Source organism: Oryza sativa, chromosome 12 (genome assembly GCF_034140825.1).
Source record: "Oryza sativa Japonica Group chromosome 12, ASM3414082v1".
Classification (NCBI taxonomy): domain Eukaryota; kingdom Viridiplantae; phylum Streptophyta; class Magnoliopsida; order Poales; family Poaceae; genus Oryza; species Oryza sativa.
Genome location: NC_089046.1, coordinates 26,030,212 through 26,052,361, shown reverse-complemented (window position 1 = coordinate 26,052,361; position 22,150 = coordinate 26,030,212). Strand labels below are relative to the sequence as shown.

General features: G+C 41.0%; 2 protein-coding genes across 3 annotated transcripts; both read right to left on the bottom strand.

Annotated features, from left to right (window-relative positions):
- Positions 1-3,371: 3,371 nt before the first annotated feature.
- On the bottom strand, positions 3,372-9,098 carry LOC107276775 (light-inducible protein CPRF2). Of its 2 annotated transcripts, none has more exons than XM_015765335.3 (6): positions 8,868-9,098; positions 6,009-6,096; positions 5,329-5,482; positions 5,062-5,137; positions 4,858-4,983; positions 3,372-3,933 (listed from the first exon to the last, which is right to left on the bottom strand). In XM_015765335.3, exons 1-6 carry the CDS (start codon positions 8,982-8,984, stop codon positions 3,589-3,591), a joined length of 906 nt encoding a protein of 301 aa, XP_015620821.1. In that variant the 5' UTR covers positions 8,985-9,098; the 3' UTR covers positions 3,372-3,588. The 2 variants fall into 2 exon arrangements, with proteins under 2 accessions (XP_015620821.1, XP_015620822.1); XM_015765336.3 differs by lacking the exon at positions 8,868-9,098 and adding an exon at positions 6,819-6,977.
- A 3,066-nt stretch (positions 9,099-12,164) lies between these two features.
- LOC4352722 (auxin-responsive protein IAA31-like) lies at positions 12,165-14,181 on the bottom strand. The gene is made up of 3 exons (NM_001423614.1): positions 13,902-14,181; positions 13,441-13,803; positions 12,165-13,144 (listed from the first exon to the last, which is right to left on the bottom strand). The coding sequence occupies exons 1-3, from the start codon at positions 14,051-14,053 to the stop codon at positions 13,066-13,068; spliced, it is 594 nt and encodes a 197-aa protein (NP_001410543.1). The 5' UTR covers positions 14,054-14,181; the 3' UTR covers positions 12,165-13,065.
- Positions 14,182-22,150: the final 7,969 nt, after the last annotated feature.

Here is a 22,150-nt window from a genome sequence, read left to right as displayed (position 1 = left end):
CTGCCTTAAGATTTTTCTACAGACAATGAGAAATTGGTCTTTTCCTGCCTAATACTATGTCTCTACTCTTTAGTGACCTCTGAATAGTATCTAGAAATTTCTGCTTGGCCTTATGTTTGAATACTAATGTTAGCAATGGTACTTGGTTCCTATCAGTTTGTCGGTTTTAGGTTGATTTTAGGCTGATGTCAAATGATTAATCATCTAAGAATTTTTGGCTTGTATGCTACGTGCTGCGTGCTGCGGTGCTGGTGTCATTTTGCTTGTATGATGCCCTGCAGTTTGCTTGCTGCTGTTAGCCGCGGGCCGCCCCATGGATGGCTCTTGGGTCAGTGGGCCAAGCATGTTTTGTGGGTCGGCTTGGGTACCGTGGGTCAGACCTTAGGTCGACCCAGCCCGACCCACGTGCATCCCTACTGGCGGGGGTGTGGCTAATGGGCGATCGATTGTGTGGATCGATCACCACCTATTCCCCCTATACGCTCTTACTCCCCTTCTTTTCTTCCAACTACATCATAAATTTAAAAAAAATAAAAACGACGTTGGAAAACATTATGTATAGAAATACTATATATAAAAAAATATTTGAATTCAAATTCAAATTTGAAACGGGTATAAACTTTAGGTGTATAAACTTTATATGTATATAAATACTATATATAAAAAATATTTGAATTCAAATTCAAATTTGAATCGGATATATAAATTTTTGACTTATAAACTTTAGGTCTCTCAACTTTAGATGTGTAAACTTGAGGTGTACAAGCTTTAGGTGCATAAATTTATTTAAATTTAAATAGAAAAGTAATGTGGTGCCAAAAAAATAAAACCACGTGGAGGAGGAGAGTTGATCGCTCCAAGCGATCGATAGTCCGTTAGCCTTTTCGATCTGGGGTACCTAACTCTGTCAACCGTTAGATCTGGCCCAATCCAACGGACATAATTTGGTACTGCCAAGTACTGTTGGACGGTAAAAATCTTATTACTTTCGTTTTGGTTGCCGATTATTACACGATGTTCGCCATAACGGCGTTTAATTAGCAGCTGACGCCCTAGCTCGCTGCAGGCCTTGTTTTGACTTTCTCATCCCACAGCCCGGCCCAAATGCTTCTGATCCTCTCAGATGGGCCTGTCAATAGAAAGAGAATTTGGCCCATGATATTTCTCTTTCTTTTTAGGAAACAGTACACCGAAGGTCCCTCAACTTGTCATCGAGTTACAAAATCATCCTCAAACCGTAAAACCGGATACAACACATCCCTCAACTTACAAAACCAGTGCAAACTAGGTCCCTCGACAGTTTTGACTCCAGTTTTATCCGATGTGGCAGCTGACTTAGCTTGGGACCTACGTGGGTCCCACATGTCATCCTCTTCTTTCCCTCCTCTCTTCCTCTCTCCTCTTCTTTTCTCTCACTGGCAGCGCAGCCAGCGGGTGGGGAGGAGGCCGGTGGGGGAGGCGGGAGTCCGGTGGCAAGGCAGTGGCGAGGCGACGATGCGGCGTCGCCGACGGTGCGGGTGCGGTGTTCCATCTGCTCGTGCGCCATGTTGCTGGCGTGGTTGGCGGGGAGGCTGGAGGAGTACTTGTGGGAGGTGGGGAGCGGCGTGGGCAAGGCGGCGGCGGTGGCGGCACGGTGGAGGTGGCGGCGACGGGGAGGCCTTGGAGGTGATCCTCTCAAAGCTGAAGGTGAGCATGGAGGAGGCGGTGGAGGCCTCGATCTTGAGGTCGTCGTGCTTGCGGAGGACGTTCTGTGCTATGGCCTTGACGTATTCGGAGCGGTTTTCGGCCTCGGCGACGGATTCCTCGGCCTTGCGGTGGAGGGGCGCTCCTCTTCCAGGTTAGCAGCCAGGTCGTGCAGGCGCTACGCCTGCGCATGGGGTTGGGGTTTTGAAGGGGATGGGGATTTTTGGGAGGAAGAGGAGGAGGTGGAGGGAGGGGGCGGGAGAGGGACAAAGGGTCCTCTTCGCCGTGTCGTCGCCGCCGGCTTCTCGTCGCTCGTCCACTCGTTGGGAGGGAGGACCGAGGTGGGAGGATGTCGTTAGGCGGTGCAGCGGTCGGGCCGAGGTGGCGAGCGTCGACGACGACGAGGCGTGCGAGCTGGTAAGCGGTGCGGACCTCTTCATCGGTGGCGACGTCGACGATGAGGGCGAGGCGTCCGCGCATACCTCTTTCGCCTCCCCCGCTGGACGCAACCACCCGGGAGCCACTGTCACCGGCCGCACCACCCTCTGGCCGTGCACACCGCCGCCTGTGCGAGAGCAGAGAGCGAGTGGGAGGAAGGAAGGAGAGAAACAAAGAAACTGAAGAGGGGAAAGAGAGCAGGTGCTGACGGGGACACCCTGCCATGTGAGGTCCACGTGGGTCACACGCTAACTCAGTCGTCACATGGGACAAAACCGGGGTCAAAACAGCCGAGGGATCTAGTTTGCACTAGTTTTGTAAGTTGGGGGATGTGTTGTATCCGGTTTTGTGGTTGGGGGACGATTTTGTAACTCGATTACAAGTTGAGGGACCTTCTGTGTACTTTTTCCCCCTCAGATCACATCTCTCATGGTCCATAGGGGCGGCTAGGCCCAGGCCTGCGTCCATGGGAATTAGGCGCACAAACGCGCGCGGCCCAGTCGAGGCTTCAATCTCACTACCTGAATGTATTACTGCTGGTTCGATTGAAGAAGAAAAAAACAAAATATGGTAGACAACGTATATAGATTATGTGATTATGAATTCATTGACGTTTTCTTCCGGATTGTAATTAAGTTTATGGTTTAAAGTTTGAATTGAGAATTCGGACGGCCGAAATAACATTGAAGATATTTATTTATTTTACCTAGTCATTGTTCTTTTTTTCTTTTTACTTGTATATGCTCTGAGTTTACACGGTGAACAGTCTGTCTGAATTTTGACACATCCCTGCATTTGGTAAATTCGCATTCAGGCAGCAAATTAAGAAATCACTCTGATCAAGAACTGGAAATTTTAACTTCAAACTAGCTGATAACTTTTCCATTGTAGTTTGTAAGCACTTCATGATATATAATTCCAACTATATTCCGCTAAGATAGCTCCTAGCTTGTGAACTCATTTCTCCCAAGTATGAAATGTACTTTCAAACCCTTCCATCTATTTTACAATATATTATGTGCTTGTATCCTCTAAATGGGCCAAAACAAGGACTGTAGTGGTTTAAGCTTATAGGGCCAAGACAATTTATAACTTTATATGACTCAATACAATGATACTCCCTCCGTTTCACAATGTAAGTCATTCTAGACATATATATCACAATGTAAGTCATTCTAGCATTACCCACATTCATATAGATGTTAATGAATGTAGGCACGCATATATATCTAGATTCATTAACATATATATGAATGTGGGCAATGCTAGAAAGTCTTATAATATAAAACGGAGGAAGTATTTACCTTTGAGACAGTAAACACAAAAACCTCCCAAAGAAATTAGATAGTATACATAAACTATGTATGCATCCAGGTACATTGATGCCACAAACTCCATTACCAAAAACCTTAATACGCCAGAGCACCAGAAGCTGGTTTTAGAGCAGTATCAGTATACCTGCTGTTACTACTTATTATCACAGGCAGTAGCTTCAGGCAATGACAAGGCTGATGCTGCCTCAAAATGTGTCACATCTCCAGCATGGATTCTCTTCTGCAGGTTCTCCAAGCTTGCGACACGCCGCACGGACGGTGACCTCAAGGCCATTGCTGCACTTGGCACAGGAATTGCTTCATCTGGGAGGCTACAGTTTGTCCAGTCGTCTTCGACGAGAGCAGCAGCAGCAGCAGCAGAAGCTGCGTCTGATACACCTGAAGAAACGGGCATGCTGCTTGCAGGCATTTCAGATGTAGTGAACAATTGAAGTCCTATTCCAGTTACTCTCCTCACCGCTTCTTCAGCTATATTCACCTGAACACAAAGCACTTCGTTACAACGTAAACGATATGAAACCATAAGATTATTAGCAACCACAAGCTACATTAATATAAATTATTTTGAGAAGAACAATAGTATAAATCAGTGTCTCAGTTGTAGCTCCACAACAGATCTATTACAGTAAACATTTTACAGAATTTAAGTTAAACCCGAGCTGATGTTTTTGGGAAAACAAATTCAACTTTATATATAAAGGGACAGAACAATAGGTTCTTATGTATACATGTTCCTTTTGATATCTCTTTGTGTGTAGTGTTGTTGAAAACAGGATTGAGAATTTGAGACTACCAATAAAGCCTACTTTGCAGCAGCAGTCATCACTGTACTGAATGTTTTGAAAAAAAAAAACACCTTACCATGCAAGACATAAATACAGAGTTGTGCATATACTCACATACAAGCATTAAACAAATGTTTGTATGATTGTGCCCTGTTTGGACTCCTCATATGAAGGTTTTCGTTCTTCTCAGAGAAAAAAGCCCTTCCATAAGGAGCAAACCATAGATTTAATGGGACACACTCTTGGAGCATCACAACATGGTACAAGCGCTTTTAAAATGTTTTGTTTCTTTTTTTACAACGCCACACCTGTAAGAGAACATTGTTATTCTTAAAACCAAAACTAAAACAAGAAAAATATTAAAATACACTAGTCTCTTCCTATTCCACATAGAGAGAATAATACGTACCTGCATCCTCAGAAGAAACAGAAAATTAAATCAAAATATTATAATGCTATGTAAATGGGCTGCATTAGATCGAAACATTTTAATTATAGAAAGAATACTATGTAAATGGACAGCTTCTGGACTACAATCAACAGATTCATAGCCCTTCAATGGGAATAAAAGAAGTGCTGGATGTAATCAAACGGTCACAACAACAAAAAGAAAATACCTTTCTCCTCATAGCGTTCATGTCATCTTGAAGATTGCCATATTCTGTGGTAGATTGCTTATATTTCTGAGTCATGTCAGACAAGCGCTTTTGCAGAGATGCATTCTCAGATCTTAACTGGGAAACCTAGATGATAGTGTAGTAATTAGCATTGCCTTCTCAGTTAGTACTATACTTAAGCATTCATGGTTCATGATTTGAGACCTGTGATTCTAGATCGTTTAGGTGAGCTTGCTTCCTTTTTCTTGACCTCCTGGCTGATTCCCGATTTGACAGCATTCTAATCACAACATAACACCAAGAGATTCATCAGCACGTAAAAGGCTGCAATAGTTTTCCAACACTGCAATGTCATCGATATAAATTCTAGAACATGTTATATGCTTGAAATAAGAAACTGATATCAAGATTTATTTCACGGTATGACTGTATCTTTAACAAACTAAGTAGTGGAGGAATCTAATCCAATACCTCCTTGTCCGCTTTGCATTAACGGGGTCCGTATCTTCCTCAAGATCGCCATCATCATCTGACTGTTCCTTTGATGTACCACTATTAGCTGGTTTACCTTGATCGTCATCTTCATGTATGGCATTTGAGTTTGTTACTCTGGTTGATCCATAGCCTATAGTAAAGAAGTAAAGAGACCAAAAGAGTAAAAGACGATAGTATATGATAGTGACATTTCAATTGCTGCAAAACCACCTAAACGCGTTCCAAAGCGTCAATTGTAGGTTCCCCTGCACCCATCAGATGGTGCAGAAATTCATCTGCAGTGCGCATTGCCAGGAATCATATTGGTGGCAACAAGGTTGCATATCCAATATATGATGACGGTGTTCCACGTCACAGAAGCAGGATCAGGGTACATATCTCCCATCTTTATATTGGTGGCACCAAAATTTTACATGTACCCCTTTTTTATCATTTGGGCATTAGTTAACCTATTTACTGAAACTGTTGATGAAACCAGATTCTTCTGAACTCTGTTTCTGTTAGCTTTCTTATAAAGCTGTCAAGGCAGATGATATTTGGCCAATCTAAGAAAACACTTCTTTCAGACAACTTCCTCTAGGATATAACTGTGGCACGGTTTTTTTCCCAAGTTGCCATAGATTGATATATATGCGACTATGGAAGTTCATACATACCATTAAAAGAATCTTGAGAAACCAATTGTGAAGTGTCTGAGGCTTGTAAATTGAGGTAGCCCAAAGAAGATTCTTGCAGTTTAGCTTCCTGAAATGGATGTAGATAAATATCTATATATCACAAGCAACGAATGATCAAGGGGCTTGTCACAGCCAGCACATGGGACTTCTACCGCTATAAACTCCAGAAAACTGCTCGTATGTAATACATCAAAAGGTATAGCCCATAATTCTCCAGAACTACTGAGGAAGAACCTACAATATTGTCCAAGGTTTTCTGTTATGTACTGAAAAAAAACTGAAGAAAACAAACATGTGTTGTTTTTAACTGAATCCACAATTGAGGATTGTGTAACTAAAAAAAAAAGAAGCAAGGATTTAAAAGAAAAGATATTTTGTGAAAAGTGGCCCTCAAGACCTCAACTAGCAAGTAGCTTACTCCTAGAGAAATAGCTCCAGAACTACCAGTGATTTGAAATTGTGGCAACTAGTAACAGAGAACAAAGTGTTGAGGTTTCTATGGGTAGTGAAAAGACCCCAAACCATAGAACAATGAAACACTCATTTGAAAACCTCAGGTTAGAATTTACGCTAACAAATAAATGATCATAGGAAAGGAATCAATTGTAGCTGAACCGCTGAGTCTCTTTTAATAGATACTGCTTAAGTTTTCAAATGAAACAACTGGTCAACGGGGCATCAAAACTATAATGAGAGAAGTGGAATGAAATAGTGGACAACATATCTGGCACAAGGATTCCAAAAACCAGAAATCGGTCCAGAGTCAGGGGCTAGTTAGGGAGTAATTACCAGCTGGAAGGCCATGAATTCGAATTCAAACTTTGAATTTTAAACTTAAATTTAGACTTTTTCTGTCCGATTATTGCCGTGGACCAATAATCCCTAAAACGGGTTGTGAAAACACAGAACCCTGTCTGATGCTCGAAACTGCAGAGCTTATGAAGAAACCATGCCTCTTTATGCATTAGACTTCAGATATTATTAGTTTACCTGTCTCTTTCAGAAAAAAAGAATATGACCAAACTTTTTCACAACACTAAAAAGTTGAAAAAGAAAGGAAAATCCTACTGGTTCAACCCTTAAAACGTCACATTCATCCAGTCCTTTGTGATCCACTTGTCCATGAGAGAATATCTTCAAGACTGTTCATGTGCTCCCGTTGACAAGTCAGCTTCCCTCCATGCCACAAGTTAAACCATACCAAATCAACGATCTTACGTATCAGTACATCAAGATTCATCAAAGATCAAGCATCCAGAGTTCATCTCCCCTAGCCCCCCTTGTCTTCAGGCAGAAAAGCCATGGTGCTACTTGGTATCATGGTATCATTTTCATGTAAAATCATAAGCAAACCAACGAATTGCCGTAGTACTTTAGACATTTTATTGAGTCTTATTTTAAGATTTGATCCCAAGGTTGTCTGACTATTCAGACATGTGACTGAAAGATACCGTCTTAATCAGACATTTAGTTGGATTTACAATTTCCATTAGTTTCATTAATAGAATTGGTTACTCATGCCACCCATTCATTAGCCAGAATATTTTCTCTTTTCACAATCCATACTCTCTCTTCTTCTTCTTTTTTTTCTATTCATAATCCATACTTTGCCTGTCTATTATGGTGCAGTTGGCCATGAACCAAATGGTCCTATGCTACGTTACCCCGATACGGCAGCTGACCCTCGTATCAGTATCTGATACGCGTCCGGATACGGATACGTGCGGGATACGGCCGGATACGTATCCCGTACGTATCCCTCATTTTTCTCTTTTTCAGATAATTAAAAAAATACCGATACTCCTCCGATACGATGGGATACGTAACTGATACAGGGGAGCCCGAAACCACACAGAACAAAACGCATCTCCCGTTCTCCCCCTCCACACGCGCCGCCGCTCGCAAAAACCAATCCCCATCGCAGTGCCGCCCGGCCGCCCCGACCACGCCGTTGCTGCGTCGCTGCGCCGCCTCGTCGACGGCCCACCGCCAGCGACCGGCACCGCGCCGCGCCGCCGCCTACAGCCTTCTCCGTGCCCCCTCCTCTGCACTCTCCTCCAGTAGCTCCAGACTCCTCCACGAGGCGTCGCGCCGCTGCCTCTGATCAATCCTGCATCACGCCGCTGCCTCTGATCATTCCTGCATCACCTCCGACGAAGACGACGTTGAGGACTTGAGGTAAATCCTGCATCATCTACTATGTGAACAATGTTGTCTAATGTCTACCATCTATTTGAAGAACTATGTTATTTTCATGATTTCATCTACTGTGTAGTCTTGCACTTATTTATGCATGCCTCTTCAATAAATGGTGACTTGGTGAGATGCTGTGAGCCTGTGAATCTGTCGTACTGAGATATCATATATATGATGATTGGTGCATTGGTGGTTTGATGCTGTTTGCTTCCTATTTTTTCAGTCCATATCTCACACTCAATTTTTTTTGTATTTTTTAATTATTATATATATATATATTCGCGTATCCCCGTATCCATGTTTTTGGGAAGATGGTGTATCCCGGTATCGCCGTATCACGTATCCGTATCCGTATCAACGTATCGGGGTAATGTAGGTCCTATGAACGCGAAAAATAAACAATAGTAACTCTAAGAAAGTGTCATTAGCTTATGGCAGCATAGAATCCTCAAATGGAGCAGCAATTTCCTAATTTTTTTTCTTTCTTCATAATTTCTTAAACTTGAAAATCGCAGCAGAAAATCCTCCTAAATGGGGGATTCAAGAACTCCCAAATGGCCTCAAAATCGAACTGCGCCTCAGCGAATCGAACAAAAATAAAGATGCGATCTTTGGATTAAAAAAAAAAGGTACGAGATTTACCATCGATTTAGCCACGGCCGCGCAGTACAGGTCGAGCTTCGTCTTCAGCACCGCCGCGTAGGCGCCCGGATCGCCGCCGCCGCCGCCGCCGCCGACACCGGCGCCGCCGCGCTTCATTCTCGCAAAGAAAAAAAGTTGCCTCCTTTTTCAGAGAGGAGTAGATTTTTTTCAGAGAAAACTGAGCAACGGCAATGGTGGTGGTGAGTGGTGACTTTGCTTCGGCCGGGTGTAACCATAGCAATTTATATTGGTGGAGTGGGGCCCACATGGCAGTGGCAGGAAGGGCCCAAGAGCCAATGAGCGAATGGTTTTAGATTTTTTGTTCACTACCTGAAATGCCCTTGTTTTGTTTGAAAAGATTTATTCTTTCATGTAGGAGAAAGGAATATATTTTACTACTACTGTTCTTTTTTTTTCTTTCTCCTTATCTGGAACACTGCAACATGAAAGGGACAATTAATTAGTGTACAAAATGTGATGTTTAATAAAGTTTTCAGGTTCTAGTAACATGATTGTGATGTGGTACTTCCAGATTAGTAAGCCATCTTTAACTCAATTAAGTAAGACTGTTTGTGATTCTGTTGATAGCCAATGATGAATTTTAGGATTTGTTTTGGGGGTTTTTTTTCCGATGCTTTCATTGCCCACCTTTTTTTCAAGGTAACTTAAGAATTTAACATTAAAAATTCAAAATTGTTTTGAGTTTTAAGTGTTCAAAATTAAACGAATCCCTGTTTTACAAATTTCGAAAAAAAAAAGTGGAGGTTGTGGATTACAACATCGCTTTGTGGTATTTACATGGTTTTGGAACCCCCTACACTTTGGCTTAAACAACACTCTAAAATTCACAAAATAAAGATTCTCTAAAAATCAAAGCCATTTATAAGGAAAAAAGTTACAAAGTAGTTATAATTTACATCCATAACAAAAGAACATATTCGTGTTATGATAGAAAGTAGTAATATCCACTAAACTCCCAAATAGGTCCAACCATGACAAATTCAAGTGTTTGATAAAAATTAAACTTGTTCCAAAGCATAATCCAAAAACAAGTTGATCGAATTCAAAGACAGCCTCTTTTGACAAAGGAAAGAAGGACCGGACACCTTTGCAAAGTTCAGACCATTTTGTACCATAGGCCGTGTTTAGATTCAAATTTTTTTGTCAAACATCAACTTTTCCGTCACATCAAATGTTTGGACACATGCATGAAACATTAAATGTGAAAAAAAAACCAATTGTACAGTTTGTATGTAAATTGCGAGACGAATCTTTTGAGCCTAATTACGCCATGATTTGACAATGTGATGTTACAGTAAACATTTGCTAATGACGAATTAATTAGGCTTAATAGATTTGTCTCGCTGTTTATAGACGGAATCTGTAATTTGTTTTGTTATTAGTCTACGTTTAATACTTCAAATGTATGTCCATATACTTAAAAAAATTTGGCACACGAACTAATCATAGCCTATAGCATCTTTTTCACAAAGAAAAAGAAAAGTAGTCAGGGCATGAGCAGTGCATGGTACTTAAACTTATGTCCCAACTCATCACATAGGTTCCTATATGGTGGACACCAGCTCTACAATGGTTCTCCTACTACGTTTTTCGTTTCAAACTTTGATTTCTTGTATGCTAGCCATTTTCATATTTTGTATTAAAAATCATCCAAAACTTTCATATTTTACTCCTGTAACAAAAATAAAACTGCATATATACCCTACCTACCAATGGACCTACTCGTTAGGTACCGTAGCCGAACTTTTTCCTCCCCTTCCCCCTCCCCCTCGCGCACACACACATTTCAATTCCTCCCGATCGCCTCCCATTCACCTCATTGCATCCTCTCCTCTTCATCTTCGCCGGTGCAACCTCCTCCTCATCGCCTACTCCCCTCTCCATCTCCATTAGTGCCACCCTCCTTCCTTTGCCCCTTCCCATCCCCCTCTCCTCTGCAATGGTAGATCGAGCTCCGACGACACAAACCAAGCTTGGCAGCGGCGGATGGAGCTATGGTGGAGCTGATGGAGTTCTAACAACGCAAATAGAGCTCCGGCAGAGGGATCAAACTTTGGTGGCAGCGGATCGAGCTCCGACGGTCGAGCGCCGAAGTGTTGAACCGAGCTCCGACTCAGAGCACACACGGGGATGGCAAATCAGGGCGATGACCTCAATGACAACACGCGTGGGTGGCTACGTGGATCTGGAGTGGCCGAGGTGAGTTCATCGCATGGTCTTCCTCTCCTGAGCACTTCTTCTCTGGCCGCCAGAGCTTGGGGAGACACCGGGGTGTGGGGTGTGGGAGTTGCGGGGGCACAAGGAGGCGTGGGCATGACCTCCCCAACGCGATTTCGAGTCGTCACCCGGTCGGTGTGTCACACATCTTCACCCTAACAAATCCCGACAAGGCTCTCACGTCTTCCTAGGGCTGAGGGATTTGCTTAGGACATAATTGGCACACACGCGTGGAGGGGAATCTCCTCGCTATCACCTTGGGGCTGAATGCCACATAGACGCACTATGAATGGCCCCGTGAGAAGAGTGAGAGCCAAGTAGACAAAGTATCCTCGTCAATTGTATTCAAAGATAGGAGGACAGACACAGCACAATGGACAGAACTAAAAGCTATCAGAGCTATAGCTTCTGCATCAACCATCCAGGCTGTGCTTGCACTGACACTGTAGCTAGCAATCCAGCCAACCAGCAACCTCCACAATAAATACACTAACACATATAACACCCAGCTCTTGTTGAACCTAACATAACATCAGGAAATTAATCAATCATGCAAGCAAATCTGAAACCAGACAGGGACTCTCCATCTGACATATGCATCAATCTTCATCTCCCAGCTCATTTTCCTTGCTGCTTCACACACACATGCTTGGACCCTACTACCCTCTCAATCTCCAGGCATTATGTTCTCCATTAGCCAAAACCCATCACACCATCCCAGAAGACAAGGAGTATAGTGCCCTTGCATTGGATGCTACTCTCTGAACTCCCTGTTTCTCTCTCTCTCTCTGATCAGAGTGAGGCTAAGCTAGATGGATGATAGCCTTGACCAGCATTAATCTTTTCCTTGGGTTTCATGTGCACCACATGTAGTCTGTCTGACTAGCTCTAGACAGGTGCATGTTACCATTGCTGGATGAGTTGTGTGTGTGTGGGTGTGTAGTTTCAGGCACACAGATTAGTTCAGCACTGACCATGGAAGGCTTGTCCCTTGATGACCAGCTTGATCTATCTGCCTCTCTGGCTAATAAAGCTTAATTACTTTGCTTGGTTTTGTCACTCTTGACAAGTGGATCAATGGTTAATTAAAGATTTAACTGGATCTTGGATTGTTAAAACTGTTAATCTCTCCCTCCGTACATGTTTAAACCTGCTCAAGGGTCAAGACAAGGAGCATCTGATGAAAGGACAAGATTTGGACACACCAAGCAGTTGTATATATTTATAATTTTCTTTTACTTCAGTCACTTGGGTGAATCATAGCTTGTCCCTTTTTTGCAAAGTGATGCTGTCTGAAGAGGAGAAAATTGTCTTGTGTTCTCTGCTTCTTCTTGGAAACAGAGCAATGACTGATGGCTTAAGTTTGTGCCTCCTAATTGAGATTCAGAAAAACCACCAAGAGTGTGAAGGATTAGTGGACTAAGTGAGCATATGGTGAAGTTGTTACTGATTAGTTAACCATAATGAACGATGCAGAAGTAATTTTCTGCCGTTCTTGCAAATTGATGATAATCTGGATGGAAATCAAAGCATTGAAGCCAGAGGGAGAAGTACACACAGCCCATGCATACATGCATTCTTCTTCCCTCCAGTTACAAAAGTAATCAACCATTCATGTAAAAGAAAAAAGATGTTTGCTTTGTACAAACACACATGGAGGCTCAACTCGAACCTCCATTCCTTCTGTGTTTTCTAACACCTAATTAAGAGGAAAAAAACAAATTAAAGCCACACATCCACACATGCATGCATGCTTTGCAATCTGATGACTCCAATTAAGCTTCACATATTTTTTTCACTGCATCTTTTTTTTTTTTGCTTTCCTTTTCTTTCTCTCTCTCTCTTTCTTGAAGGTTGCAATGAGGAGATGAGATGATTGCATGTCTTGGAGAACCCAAAAAGAACAAAAGAATTGCTCATGCACACATGATGATGATTTCTTCTTGTTGTTGTTCAGTTTTTAACCCCTTGTTGCTCCTAGGCCTCTTGCTTCAGACCCCTTCATGATCCTCAACCTCTTGCACGTACTAATGAACATCCTATTAAAAAGACAATCATAGAGTTAATTAGAAATAATTCAAGTAAATAATTGACTCATACTATAAGTCGTTCCAATTTTCTCTGATTCATATTATAAGCTGTTCTGATTTTATTTTAGGCAAATTTTAAGTTTAACCCAAATTTATAGAAAAACATAGTAGCATTTAAAAAGACAAACATATATACTATCAAAATATATTAATGTTAGATTTAATGATACTAATTTATGATACTAGAAGTTGTAAAAAAAATTTATTAAACTTAATTAAACTAAAAAAAATTGGAAGCAACTTACTCGAATGGGACGTCGCCGACGAGCATGAGGTCGCCGTCCTTGTCCTCGTAGGTGACGGCGAAGTCGGACGGGTTGACGGCGGCGTCGGCGGCGGCGCCGCCGGAGAAGCAGAGGAACATGGCCTCCAGTGCCTCGCGAAGCTCCCGGTAGCCCTTGTACACCTTGAGGTCTATCTTCCTCAGGTATGGAGCTCCGTCCATGCTCACCTTCACGAACAGCCCACCGGCGCCGGCGACATCCTCCTTCTGCTGCGTCTCCGCCGCCGCGGCAGCCGGCGGCGGCTTGCTCTTCGTCGTCGTCGTCGTCGGCTGGAGGCAGCTCTTCCTGTACGACCTCACCGGCGGCCATCCCACCACCTGCGCCCTGCAGCAGCAGCAGCAAACACGACACGTATCAGAGCTAGCTCTGCCATCCATGGCGGCGACGGCGACGAAGACGAAGAAGAACTTGATATTAATTACTTGGCGGCGGCGGCGGGCTTGATCTTGGCCTGATCAGGCTCGCCGGCGAGGGCGCGCTTGCTTCCGGCCCTGGGCGTCGACGGCGGCGGCGCCGCCTCCTCCTCCGTCCCCGGCAGCCCGAGCCTCAGCTCCGTCGCCTTCAGATTCTCCATGATCGATCTCTCCGGCGAACTCACCAACTAAACTCCGACGAGCTCCTCCTCCTCTTCTTCCTCTTCTTCTTCCAGCTAGGTAGCTCGAGACGATGAGCTGTGTGACCTCTGACTTTGTCTTCGTGGCTGCTAGCTGAGCAGCAATGGCGATGTTTTATAGACCTAGCTAACAAACCCTAGCTATGTGAAGAAGCACACACATGTGGATGTGAGCACACGAGTGCATGTACGTACATCCATACGTGCCACTGCCAGGCCACACGCTTGGGAGGGTGGTTGTGGGGGTAGCTAGGGTGCAGCCATGAGGGCCATGCCGGGTCAGCCCGCGACAGGGGCGGGCCGACCCCGTGGGCCCCCTGACGCCTCATGCAGATTCGTCGGGTAACGGGTTTCGGGTCCCCCACTACCCTATTGTTCATTGTAATACGGGGTCATCGGTTATTGATCCTCGTAACCCTTATCCGATAAGTGTTATTTATAATGTATGCATTGCTGGCACGAGTTTAAGAATCCAGCCTACTATGTACCTAGTTGCAGCATTGTTATTGGGTATGGATCGTTTTCTGTACCTGTGGATCCGGATAATTAGTTAGGGGGTCTGAAGGTTTTTTTTTTCTTGAGATAGTTAAACAAGGGTGCCAAAGCCATGATTAGGATGCTATCATTAGAGATCTTTGGGGGAGCATCTTTTGGCATATACAATGCTGTTTCCCCCTCTCCATATTGTCCAATAAGATATAGTGGCATGGAACAATGTAACATGGAGTGTATACATATGTTGCAGTATTCTATTGCATGCTTCTCATCATGTAGTGTATCCCCTTGTGAATCTCTCTCCACTACCTTTTGTTTCTTCTTTCTTTGGCCTTTCTTCTTTTGGTGTTGGCCATGGGGGCCTAGGGAAATTAAAACACCTAGTGGCTGCTTGTTTAGTGCAAACATTATTTCCCAATTTCTGAGTACTGTTAGTTGTTGTTAATTAACTAACCCTTTTTATTTGAAAGCTAGAAGCTGCAAACTAAAGTATGGTTTGTTTGCACCGGTGCTGTTTCTTTAACTAACCAAAGCTAAGCTAGCTGCGGCCTCTCATATTTTTCAGATGAGAGCAAGCAGCTGGTCCCTTGCTTAGGGGTAAATTAGTTAATTAAGCTTTAATTAATTAATTTGGCCTATTGGGTGTCATGAATGGTTGGTCCAGCTTGAAAGAAAACTGAAAAAATATTTGCTTGGCTTTACAAGTTTATTTCACTTGTCTAATTGACAATTTAGTAATTAACATATATCTGCACTAGCCAAAAACAGTTTAGGATCCATCAGAGTTCATGCAGAGAGTACTGGTTGATCTGTAGATCGATGTTCCTAATATTGACAAGACGATTGATCTGTCCCAACTTGTTACATTTTATATCCTTTTATTAACTATGAAAAGTTCTCACCATCAATCTATGCAAGATACTGTGATGTACAGTGTCTCATTCATGTGTGCAGTGAACCAGTCTCTTCCCTGTAACTACTACTAATTTAATTAAACTTTTGCCCCTCGATTTGCTGAAACCACACAGTGATATGCTTAGCAACAGCACTAGCTGGCTACTAGCATGGCATCAAAATTTGATTCCCTCTGCCAATTTTGCTACAACCTATGATCAATTGCACCGAAATTTCGAACATCATGTCCATTTGACCATCACAACTAATCAACAAGATGCCCTATGCTGCTGCAACCTCCTACATCACAAATTAGAATAATGATATGTTCAGTTCATCACCAAATTAAAGAATCTTTTTAACTAAAATTCGCGGCGAAAATTAAGCGTGGCTTCTTATTAGACCACATTTATATATAGATTTGAGCTTAATCAATTGGTTAGAACATGAACTGTTCTGTAAAAATATTTGCTCAAGTACTGATATCGTGTCGTTGCACTGAAGCTTCTTGGATTCCGGATGGGAGCTGCACAAAGCATGCAAAGATGCATAGAGCTAGCTTTTGTTTAGTTAAATTAGTAGCAGAAAGTACAATGGATTAAGGATTGTATATTGTTAATTGCAATGGTTTTGGTAGGAGGAATCTTTTGATCAGGTTTAAGGCCGGGGAATTAGGGGCGGTGCATGTTTGACTGTTTGTTTCTTGCTTGCATGCTTGACTTGGTACATATTTCACCGACTAGATGTTGCATGCTATGCCACTGATGGTGCAAACTCCTTAAACTTTGTGTCTCATGTACTGATGACTATATATAATACTCTGTATGTGTATTACACAAATTAAGTTGAGAGATTCCAGTACGATTAATATTACACAAAGTTAGCATTTGCATTACCTAGACTTTTATTTGATGAAAATTAAAAATCAATTTATGTAGGAAGAGATTCCTTGTGTTGCAATAACCTCCCACATCACAAGGATTAACAATTGCACTTATGCTTTTATTGTACCCGTGAGAAAATTAATTAGTTGGTCGTTTGTTCCTGTAACATACTCCCTCCATTCCAAATTGATATATATATTTCATAGACACACCAAGACTAAGAAAAACTAATAACTCTCTCATACTATATTTACTCTAGCAACAAACTCAATGCATACACCGTCCCAATATTTTCTAGCCAATAGCAAATCAAGATATTGCATGTGGGTTATAAATAATTGTGTGCATGGATGCATGCATCAACGTTCATTTACTCCAATGCATAAATAACGAATAGACTCAATAAATAAACACAAATATGATGTAGATCATTTAGGAATAACCTAAAAAACTATATGTAGATCAATTTAGAATGGAGGAAGTCCTAAGTACTATTCTTGGAGAAACTAAATCATTAGCAGTAGTATACTATACTGATCGATCATGAACTCTTTGCATGCATGCATGTTAGTGTGCATTAGTTTTCCACGAGTTATATAAATATATAGCATAAACGCATGTTACTTACAATAGCTAAGTTTCATGCATTGATGCACTGACTTAAACTAGATTATGTGCGCCATTAATCAATTGGATCAATGGATGTGTGCTCATCCTACAGTGCATGTAAATGGACAGTGACAGTGACTGACAAGTGAGATGTCGCATGCGTGCATGCATCCATGAATATCAATCTATGGCTGTAATTAACTACTATCAGCCGGCTGGCTAGCTGTAGTTAGCTTTTGCATGGATGGATGCATGCATCTGCCTTTTCATTAACTTTCCTAACTATGAATTTAGGCATTTAGGGTCTGATCACTTTGCTACAATTTTCAACCTTATCAAATTTTGGTATTACTAAATTTTAGTAAGGCTATCAAAATTTTGACAAGGTTATCAAATTTTAGCAAGATTTGAGATGTACTTACTAAAATTTGGCAACAAACTAAATGTAGCTATTTTTTAAGTAACTTTGCTAAAAAAAAGATAAGGTTGAAAATGGTAGCAAAATGAACAAGCCCTTAATTATCTAGATTCATAATTAGAATTTGCTTTTTGGTACAGGACACATTTAATTACACATTATACACTGTGTGTCAAGTAAGCTAAGTACATGCAATTAATTAATTAGTTAGTTCAACTAATGAGATGGGCATCGGGAGAGATGACAGATGCATGTAATTAAGCTTTTTGGTGTGTGTAGGTGTGTCCATGTCAATGGCGCACGTATGCATCCTGTTAATGGTGGCAGTGGATTCGGATGGGGACATGCGTGCGTGCACTAGCTAGCTCACTGTCACTCATGAACAGAAGCTTAATTAATTGTGTTTGACGCTAACAGTTACGTGCAGATGGACAGCCGGCAGGGCTTCATGGATGATAATTGACAGCAGGCCGGTAGTCCAGCTGGTATATGTTGTGGTTGCAGATTATTATTAAGTTATTAATGAACTTGCTGAATATACGGAGTACTGAAAAAAAAGTACTAACACAGTAACACTGAAATTTAATTCATCCTCTACCATAGATAATGATATCACGCTATCACAAAAACCCCTAACACTGCCAGTTCAAAAACCTTATCACTACCAATTTAAAAACCCTACCATTTCCGATTTTCGAACCGGTGGTACACTGCCGACATTAATTGTTGTGGGAGAGGTTTTTAATTAACTGACCGTGCTAGCCCAGCATATATCATTGCTGGTTCAAGATAATGCTATAGTTTGATTTGCATCACAATATTGAATCTCTGCTATCTACAATTTACCATTTAAATCACAGAGCAATCGTATATACACATTAAGGCCCTGTTTGATTCAGCTTAGGATTATTATAATCTAGCTTATTAGGAGTAAGCTGAAACAAACAAGTAGATTATTATAGTAGATTATTATAATCTATAAGCTAGATTATTATAATCTGATAAGCTGCTCTAGAGGAGCTTTTTTCAGATTATTGAGTGGCTAAAGACCCACTACCCCTACATACTTGAGAAAAATTACCCACCTATACCATCAGCCGAACAGATAGCTGAGGGCATTATAGACTTTAGCCATTCAAATCCAATAATCCATGTCTTCAATAATCCAGACAAACAAACAACTCATAGCTTATTCTATGCCAGCTTATAGTAATCTGGCTTAATAATCTAGATTATAATAATCATAAGTTGAAACAAACAGGGCCTAAGATTTCATTCATATATACACAACAGAATTGCAGGGAAGAAACTGAAAAATGTAGAAATGTCATCAAGCTAGCATTTTTTTTCCTTTTGAAATTGCAAATGGCAGGAGATTTGTCTGATATATTAGAAGAAATAAAATTTGCAATTAGTACAATCAGCAAGAGAAGGAATTACAAACGGCTAAAGAGCAAAGACTCTTCGGGGGATTACAGTGGTGCAGGGAAAACGTCTAAGGAAGGGAACTAAATCATCAAGCAGTTATACAAAATTTCAACAATACGCAAATCGACAACTTTGCATTTCCACTGCATCTTGCATTTTGATCAACAACAACTCAAACCAAAGAAAATTAACACATCCAGCTTCAAAGAACAGATCGACAGGTTCAAACAAATAAACCTTGTGTGCAAGGGTGGGGGCAGCTAGATCTGGCCAGGTCATAGCCACCACCGCACGGACCACTCCGAGCCACCACCACTACCACACGAAGCACTAAGAGTGTGTTTAGTTCACGCCAAAATTGAAAGTTTGGTTGAAATTGGAACGATGTGACGGAAAAGTTGGAAGTTTATGTGTATAGAAAAGTTTTGATGCGATGGAAAAGTTGAAAGTTTGAAGAAAAAGTTTAGAACTAAACTTGGCCTAAGAGTAACCGCAAATCCGAGCTCTCTAGGGCAGCCCAATCTAGAAGTGATGGGTTAGCAGGGGCAGCCTTTTATGTGGTTAGAAATTAAATGTGGAGGGAGAGAAAATTTTGCTCTAATATAATCCTTATGAGGCAGATGAATTTAAATTTTCAAAGATGGGGGAGAAATCCCTCCATGTTAAATTTCCATGCCATTATTGTTATTAGGGAAGCTAAGCCTTCCATTAACATATAATAATATCAATTTGTACATCTCAAATCTTTCTCTTTCTTTTCAAGGAACAATATTTTTCATATGAGCCGATCAATAATGATATCATTCTAGTACGTATTATACGTTATGTACATGTCGTAACACTCCATCCCGGCCGACAGGTCATATATCTGTCCATGGCATGGAACGTGCATATGCCGACCTGTCAAATATAACTCTCTTTCAACAATTTCGAGTCGAGAGAATTAATTCAAGTTGCCTGTTTTTTTTTTCTTATTTCTCGATCGTCTAAATTGGCACCATTACTTTTTTTTATCATGACCGACCGACGACAATGTATACATTGTTATGAAATCGGTCATATGACGATATATATTGGTGCACTAAGACATCCATGCAAGATCAAATGGCATGCGTGAACATCCGTATAGGCCGTACTTATGTAGATACATTATTGCACGTACAATAGCTATCACCTCGATTATATCGTGCCTATGTATCAACATATGCATGTGAGGATGCATGAAGAGAAAGGAACAAATGAACATGCAGATTAGCAATGAAAATTTTGATAAACCAATGTGTAATTATATCTCTACTACTTTAAAAGCGAAGTCGTCCACCTTTTCTCTTCTTGTATGGTAATTAACCACCGCAAAATTTTGGTCCATGTTTTCGGTGCTTTATCCTCAATCTATTCACCCGGCCAATCTCTAATTATACGAGTATGGTCCGTTGTAAAGTACGAACATGTTACTATTATGGAAGAAAAAGGTAGCTAGATGGATATACTCCTAGTAGATAGGAAGGTGATCATCATAGATGGACAAGATGGCGTGGGTGAGCATGGCCAACGACATGGACATGGACACGATCCAAGCAAGCTGGGGTAACGTGATCGTAGGGTCACTCTCTAACTGTAGCCCATTCATGTGAAAGAAGCCAAGCAAAAGAACTAGTTGAAGCTTTTTAATTGATTTTATCGACCCCTTCTTTTCTTTTTCTTTTTCCAAGCTGATGCATGGCCAAGCGGGCTCCAATTAAGATCGTGCATGTTTGGAACATATTTTTCACGGTTTATTGAGACGGGTTGGTTACTTAATTAACAAATGGTAAATTAATATTTTCTTTTAAAACCAAATTTGGCAAATAGCTTATAATAAGTAGTCTAAACGATGCAGTAGAGATTTGTTTTTAGAAAGCGTATTTTTAAAAGTGTGGAATAAATAATCCGTGACAAAAAAAAATATGGTAAAAAAGTTTTAAAAAAATAAGAATGGAAACTAAGTAGATCATGATTTTAGTTTAATTTATTTAATTTGTTATCAACTTGTCTTACACTACATTAAAATTAGCTTGGTGTGTACAATCGATTATTATTAATTAGCAGTACGTGTAATCGATTATTATTATTATACACACATCGACAGCATACATGCATATCGTTAATTTTGGGATCGTGTTGAGTAGTTGGTCGATCGACGACTAGTTTAGCTCTATCAATTAAGATGCATCGATCGATCATGTACACACATCAAATTAAAGCATCTAAATTAATTAACTCACACGTGGATTTAATTAAGCTACTCCCTCCGTTTCACAATGTAAGACTTTCTAGCATTGCCTACATTTATTTAGATGTTAATGAATCTAGACATATGCATGTGTTTAGATTTATTAACATCTATATATATATGTGGACAATACTATAAAGTCTTACGTTATGAAACGGAGGGAGTAGCATACATATAGACACGAAACCATAAAAATCTTTTGGTAACTGTAACTACTCATAAAAACTGCAGTATTTTGAGAGTTTCTTAACTGTAGCTACTCCTAAAAACTCTAGCTTTTCGTATATATTACAGATTTCATCTAGTTTCTATGAATAAAATGAATAGTAGCCAGAAACTAGATTTTCCAGCTTATCCAGATTCACGGTACGGATTTAGGCCTCATTAATTAGAAGCGAAGGATTTTCGCTTAAAATGTTTGAAATGATATGCTTCTACAAGGAAAGGGAAAATTATTAAATTGTAACTACACTGAAAAACAATTGTACAGGTACACATGATACAAAGTGTAAAAAACCAGAGGACCCACTTTGCATAGAGTAACCAGCTGGGTGTGCACGTAGCAATATTGGGGCGAGAACTAAGAGGCATTGAGAGACACCCCGGCAGGTTCACATGGTCGCCGTCCGTGGGGCCCTCCAAACTCGAATCTCCTCACATGCAATGACGGCATATATATATGCCACATGTACCCGCTTCGTGCACCCAGCACAGCACGTCGGCCCCACCACCAGTGAAACATATTTGGGTTTCTTGATTTTTTTTTCTCTTTTTTAAAAAGAAAAGTAAATTGCAATTTACAATGGGTAGAATAAGTATCTTTGGGCATGTTCACTTTGATGCCAAAAAAAACCTTACCAAATTTTGGCATAGTTACCAAAATTTTGGTAACTTGCCAAAATTTTGGCAGGATTTCTTATATAGTTACTAAAATTTGGCAGAAAACTAAATGTAACCACTTTTTTTTGTAACTTTACCAAAATTTGGTAAGGTTGAAAATGACATCAAAATGAACAGGTCCTTTGTTTCACTTTGCGCGAGAGTATAACTGAAGAGAA

Excerpts from the sequence above, each read along its gene's own strand:
- LOC107276775 (XM_015765335.3), bottom strand. The coding sequence starts at position 8,984 with ATGAAGCGCGGCGGCGCCGGTGTCGGCGGCGGCGGCGGCGGCGGCGAT. Across the intron at positions 5,483-6,008 it reads TTCTCAAGATTCTTTTAATG|GCTATGGATCAACCAGAGTA; the intron begins GTATGTATGAAC and ends TCTTTACTATAG. Across the intron at positions 4,984-5,061 it reads TAAACGATCTAGAATCACAG|GTTTCCCAGTTAAGATCTGA; the intron begins GTCTCAAATCAT and ends ACTATCATCTAG.
- LOC4352722 (NM_001423614.1), bottom strand. The coding sequence starts at position 14,053 with ATGGAGAATCTGAAGGCGACGGAGCTGAGGCTCGGGCTGCCGGGGACG. Across the intron at positions 13,804-13,901 it reads AAGCCCGCCGCCGCCGCCAA|GGCGCAGGTGGTGGGATGGC; the intron begins GTAATTAATATC and ends CTGCTGCTGCAG. Across the intron at positions 13,145-13,440 it reads GTCGGCGACGTCCCATTCGA|GATGTTCATTAGTACGTGCA; the intron begins GTAAGTTGCTTC and ends TCTTTTTAATAG.